This window comes from Arachis ipaensis, chromosome B08 (assembly GCF_000816755.2).
Source record: "Arachis ipaensis cultivar K30076 chromosome B08, Araip1.1, whole genome shotgun sequence".
NCBI classification, from domain to species: Eukaryota; Viridiplantae; Streptophyta; class Magnoliopsida; order Fabales; family Fabaceae; genus Arachis; species Arachis ipaensis.
The window spans coordinates 121,054,359-121,060,089 of NC_029792.2; the positions used below are offsets into that span (position 1 = coordinate 121,054,359).

Sequence of the window (5,731 nt, forward strand, 5' to 3'; positions counted from 1 at the left end):
TAAATTTAAATTTTATCTATAACATATTTAATTTATTATATATTTTTATTTTATTCATATATTATTTTGTAAATATTTTATAAATATAAAATGAGATTTATTTATTGATTTATTTTATCATTCTAAAACTATTCTTTTTTAATAAATAAAATCTTTAAATTTTATTTTTTTTAAAGTTTGAAACTTTGAATAGATTGATTCAATTCAAACTATAATAATTTGGATATGATTATATTAGATTAAATTAGATTGAATTTGAAATTAAAATAAAATGTATTCAAATTACATGAGGAACACACCCTATATATATATATATATATTTTAACAAAAATAATAGACTTCAACTAATAAAATAAAGGGCCGATCAATTTTCAGCAGTCCCTCGCGGTGGCACCCAAAACTCAGTGTCCGAGCCCAAGCCCGAGCCCGAGTCCGAGTCCGATCTGACCCGCCGCGATATCTTTCTCTCTCAATCCTTCCGAAACCCCGTCTCATCCTTCTTCTTCTTCTTCTTCTTGATCTTCTTCTTTGATAGCGACCACAATTCTTGTTCCTGCACCGCCCTCACTTGATTCCAGCTCTTAACGCGGCGTCGTTTCGAAAAGCGTTTCTCTTTTGTCTGGGATCTGCGTAGCTCAACTTTCATCGCAAACTGGCTATGGACTACGAACCCTTCGATAGTAGTGGTGGCCTTCATCTTCCTTCTCTTCAAAGTTCCTTCCTTTATTTATTTACTTTTTAGTTCTTATTTTCTCCCAAGTTTCAACTGTGTGTACCTCTTGGGGGATTAAGGTTAGGGTTTCGCTTTCAATTTTCAATTTTTTTTTGTGTGCCGTCTCTAGGGTTTTTAGGGCAATTAGAAGTGTTACTTGTGTGAAACTATGAATTTCTGAAGCTGTGTAAGACGAGAAGTTGGAGCGTAAGGAGGCCATTAATTCCATGAGTTAGGTTTTTAGTTACTAATTTATGTTTACTTGCTTAGGCGAAGAATTGGGGTTGAGCTTAGTAGGGTTTATTTATTTCTGTACTCTTTTTTGTTTCTTGTGATTTAGTTTTTTTTTTTTTACGGAGAAGTTAACCGTGTAAACAGCTTTTGCCAGCGGGATAAAGCTTGCTTCGTGCTGTTCTTGGTCTTGAGCAAGATTTTGACTTGGAACTAAGCTTTAGCCTAGAATTTTCATGTAAAATCTGAGAATATTCCTTAAGGGCATATTAAACTGAAACTTGAACTATGCTTATGCATTTAAGATACTCAGATATGAATTAGGTGGTTCTGTAGAACATTAAGGTATAAATAATAATGACAAACTTTGTATTTTAGCAAGATAAACCGTATCATCTAATGCTTGCATTTTAATGTCTTGCAAAATCTAACTCATTGTTCTGCGTGTTGGTTTTCTTCTGTCCTCATGTTTTAGTTAGTAATGCAACTCTGTTTGTGTTGAACTATTTGTTTAATGCTTGCCTTATGTATGGGATAGAGTTTTTTAAAATATTTGTATAACATTGAAAAATATGGTTGATATTTGCTCTGTGGATTACTGATCCAGTCTCACTTGTTATATTCATTAATTTGATTGTTATGACTGCAGGAACCGACGATGATCTTCCACCAGCACACCAAAATAGGATTCCCAGGGGTGGAGGTCGTCTTGCTGGGAATGGTAGATCTGCTGTGGGTTCAATTCCATACCCCAGGATGTATGGTGATGTTGATATGGAAGCACAAATTCACCAACTTGAGCAGGAAGCATACAGTTCAGTTCTACGAGCCTTTAAAGCTCAAGCTGATGCCATTACTTGGGTATATTTTATAATTTTGTTCCCACAAACCTAATATCCTTAAATTTGTTTGGCCAGGTTTAAGTGATTGCTACATGTCATGTATTTTATTCAGGAGAAAGAAAGTTTGATTACAGAACTGAGAAAAGAACTGAGATTGTCAAATGAGGAGCACAGAGAACTTCTAAGTCGGGTTAATGCGGATGATGTGATTCGAAGGATAAGGTCTGATAAAATTGTGATACAAGGTTCTTTTGTGAGCTATTCTTTAGAAGTGATATTTATGGTTGAATATGTTAATTAACATGTTGCATGATGCCATTAGAGAATGGAGACAGGCAGGTGGCCATCAGCCAGGCGTCGGAAATACTGGTCCAGCACTTCATGATTCTAATCCCAGCCCAACAGTCTCTGCACCTCACAAAAAGGCCAAGATAACGCCATCTGGAGCAACACGGTCTTTAGGTGTGCCTTCTTCTTCATTTCATCCCCAACCACTGACTACGCCCCACCAGCCATCTTCTTCGGGACCCAAACGAGGATCTGTTCCTGGATCAAAGGGAAAGAAGCAAAAACCTGTAAGTAAGCAATATAGATTAGTTTGTAGCATGCCTCTGCTTGTATATACCTTACATAGCTTGGTTTGGCCTTTTGATTGTTAGAGGATATTTGTTTATGAGATATTGTAGTAGAACATGGATAGAGATAAATTATACTTCAGTAACATTTTTCTGTTTTTATTTCTGTATTTGCAGGGTCAAATGCCACCTGGTGCACCTTCAATGAAGCAATTTCCATCAGGACGAGGTGGAAGGAATCAAGTGCCTAATAATAGAGTGGGTGACCTAGCTGAGGGTGCATCATTTGATTCATTGGTTGGTAGGAGAGTGCGGACAAAATGGCCCGATGATAATAACTTCTACGAAGCTGTTATCGCAGACTTCAATCCGACTAATGTATTTTCTGCACCAATTTACTTGGGGAGTTGGGATTCATTTTCCATTGAAATGTATCAGTGTTTTTACTTTTGCTCTTATCCTTTCAGGGCCTACATAATCTAGTCTATGACATGGGAAGTGCAAATGAGACATGGGAATGGGTTAATCTTTCAGAGGTATATCTGATGCTTTATTCTAATTCCTGTTGTTGAATTCTTGCATATATCTTATAATTAACACATTTATTCCGTACTAATTTATCTCTAGTAATAACTCCTTGGTATTGTTTTAACAACCTTAAATGGAAATAAGGCAGTAACATAATTTTGCACGATATTTTGATTTGTTCACCTTCTCTTCACTCTGCAAAAAAGGTGCTGACATATACACTCACTTCCCATATTTACCCATTTTGGCATGAAATACCAAAAATATAAAAAAATATTCCCTTCTCTTTCTCCGTTGTTTACCAAATCACTGTCCAACTCTATTCTCTTTCCCCTTTATTTATTTTTTAATAAATGATAATCCAAGAAATCTGCACTGTCAAAAAGCTAAAATTCTTAGTTTTTACCCCGTCATTCATCAAAGAAGCACCCTCTCATTCAGCAAAGTGGTCAGTATTGCTCTTATCTCTTGCATGCACTAGACTCATTCTTAATACATGACCAACATGACTACTTGAACTATTGCCATGTTACTCTGTAATTACTAATTAACAATATTTTGATTTGTTTTCATCTCCTCATTGTGGTGATAATTTGATTTTGGTTCCACGTACTTAGACGTGTTGCTTTGTTCGTCCCATGTATGGGATTGCTTGATAATGTCTAGATGTTTTCGAAAACGATTGTCTTGCTATTTATATGTTTTGCTAATTCAGATACAGTATGTTAACTGCAGATATCTCCTGAAGATATTCAATGGGTGGGTGAGGATCCTGGAATCAATCTTCGTGGGGGTATAGCAGGTCCTGGGCATGGGATGAATAGGCCTGTCGGACGTGATAGTGTTCCAGGGGCCGGAAGAGGTAGGGGAATTCCAAAGGGGCAATCCAGGAAAGATATTTTGTCATCACAGAACGGCATAGGAAAGAAAGCTCCAGATGATATACAAATACTTCACACAGACACACTAATCAAGGAGGTAAATGACAACAGTTCTATATGAATGTTAATTCATTGAGATTGTTTGGTCTTTTTCTAATATATGCTTAAGCCTCTGTTGAACTCGACAGGTGGAGAGAGTATTCAGTGTGAATCGTCCTGATCCCTCTGAAGTTGACAAAGCAAAGAAAGTATTGAATGTAAGGCGACAGTAACATTTCTCTGCTGTTATGTACTTATATCTACCGTTCTTTTTTCCTTCTCTGTATGTATACATGCCTGATTTGTATTTAATTCAATGCAGGATCATGAGCAAGCTCTTATTGATGCCATTGCAAGACTTGAAGATCTTTCTGATGGTGAGAGTGGTAATTCTCAATTTTCATAGCTAATTGCAGTGCTTTGTGAATTCTGTTATCCAAAAGTACTCCTCTAGATTAAATGGTCGTGAGATATTTTGGTTCTGAGTAGATCTATTTAGTGCACAATCATTACATAAATAAATTGGAAGGAACAATATAAAATTTCTGAACATGCAACATGATTTGATTTTTTTTTAAATAGAAATGTTTGCTTAGTATGGTTTTATCTGAACTGTTAATGATTTTACTTGTTAGCTTCTACATGTTGACTTGGACAGGTGAAATAAGTAAAGGGGAGTGGAATTATATTTAATTTCCGGTTTAATTTTTCAGTGTTTTGACTGTTTTCTGTTTTCAAAATTTTACAAATAAAAAGGTGAAAAGATTGAAATCTCGTTTTCTTTTCTCTTCTTTTATTTCTTTTCATTTTTTTCTTTACAAAATTTTAACAATAAATAATATTGAAATGAAGATAGGTAATGAAAATAAAATGACTCACATTGCTAAACTTGCTTTTATTATCAATGGTGGAAAATCACTTTCCACTAACTTCAGCAATGTTGGTGTGGCCATAGATTTTGTGGGTTTGAAATGTAAATGAGCTTCCCGCCACCTTCAATATTTTCCACACATTCTTCATGCCAATAGAACCGTTGAAAATGGAGTATACCATATTTTTTGCTAAAAATAGGTTCATGATTTTCCTTTCATAATAAACTGAGTGATCAGTTCTAATATCACTTATTTTTAACCAACCTTGATGTTATTATTAATCATGCAGATGGTGGTGGTCACCATTTCTCTCATGCTCAATCAATGGATAGAGACTAATGAAAAAAGGATCTTTTTCCAGTTTGTACAATCATCAGGGGAAGCATGCTGTACTCTTTTGTATTATGAATATAAGATTATTTTTCATCTAACAGTTCATAGCTTTAGGCATGGGTTCTTGTGGGTTAGGTTATGGAGGGTGACAATTAATGTAGTTGGGTAATAATTATTTATGGGGGTTGTCTACTTTTTCTTTTTGGATTTTCTTTTTCTTTTTGGGATATGGCAGATTAAATTAGGACCAGCTGTGATAAATTGTATTATACCATTGCTTCAGTGATTAGTCTATGTTAGTGCTTAAATTCTTGTTTTTAATGCGTCAAGTTAGTGTTCACTGGCTCTCCCCAACCGTCAAACCTGACTTGTGGATCTTGCTGTGAAAAATAACATTCATTTATTAGCTTTCAAAGTACTAGAATCAACTTAATATTATTATTAATCTTTTATTTTGTGTAAAGATCAAATTAATGTCAATTTCAAAGTTATAAGACAAAAGGGTGTATCTTCCATCATAAAACATGAACGGTGACAGAGTTCCTTCCATTTGTATTAATATTCATGCAAGGTTAAAAAAAGTAGGATTAATTATTAAAATATAAACCATTTTAACATGTTAAATTTATTCTTAAATAAATTATTGTATTAATATTAATGAATATAAAGATAGGTCTTTGTCCAGTTCTAGGTTGACAACGCGTAGGGGTGGCAACAC

The 5,731-nt window shown here is 34.7% G+C and overlaps 1 protein-coding gene and 1 long non-coding RNA gene across 3 annotated transcripts; one reads left to right on the forward strand and one right to left on the reverse strand.

Moving 5' to 3' along the window:
- Positions 342-5,351, forward strand: LOC107612728 (protein EMSY-LIKE 3). Of its 2 annotated transcripts, none has more exons than XM_016314450.2 (10): positions 342-686; positions 1,593-1,804; positions 1,898-2,007; positions 2,108-2,360; positions 2,538-2,738; positions 2,828-2,896; positions 3,624-3,866; positions 3,958-4,026; positions 4,131-4,185; positions 4,970-5,351. In XM_016314450.2, the coding sequence occupies exons 1-10, from the start codon at positions 659-661 to the stop codon at positions 5,017-5,019; spliced, it is 1,290 nt and encodes a 429-aa protein (XP_016169936.1). In that variant the 5' UTR covers positions 342-658; the 3' UTR covers positions 5,020-5,351. The 2 variants fall into 2 exon arrangements, with proteins under 2 accessions (XP_016169936.1, XP_016169935.1); XM_016314449.2 differs by having other exon boundaries at positions 4,131-4,194; positions 4,970-5,346.
- LOC110266081 lies at positions 4,386-5,112 on the reverse strand. Its single transcript, XR_002353000.1, has 2 exons — positions 4,859-5,112; positions 4,386-4,790 (listed from the first exon to the last, which is right to left on the reverse strand). It is a non-coding gene; the product is annotated as an uncharacterized LOC110266081 (long non-coding RNA).

Bases quoted from the DNA above. Each gene is read 5' to 3' on its own strand.
- LOC107612728 (XM_016314449.2), top strand. From the start codon at position 659: ATGGACTACGAACCCTTCGATAGTAGTG. The intron at 2,361-2,537 runs GTAAGTAAGCAA...CTGTATTTGCAG, and splicing joins AGGGAAAGAAGCAAAAACCT to GGTCAAATGCCACCTGGTGC. The intron at 2,739-2,827 runs GTATTTTCTGCA...TTATCCTTTCAG, and splicing joins CAGACTTCAATCCGACTAAT to GGCCTACATAATCTAGTCTA.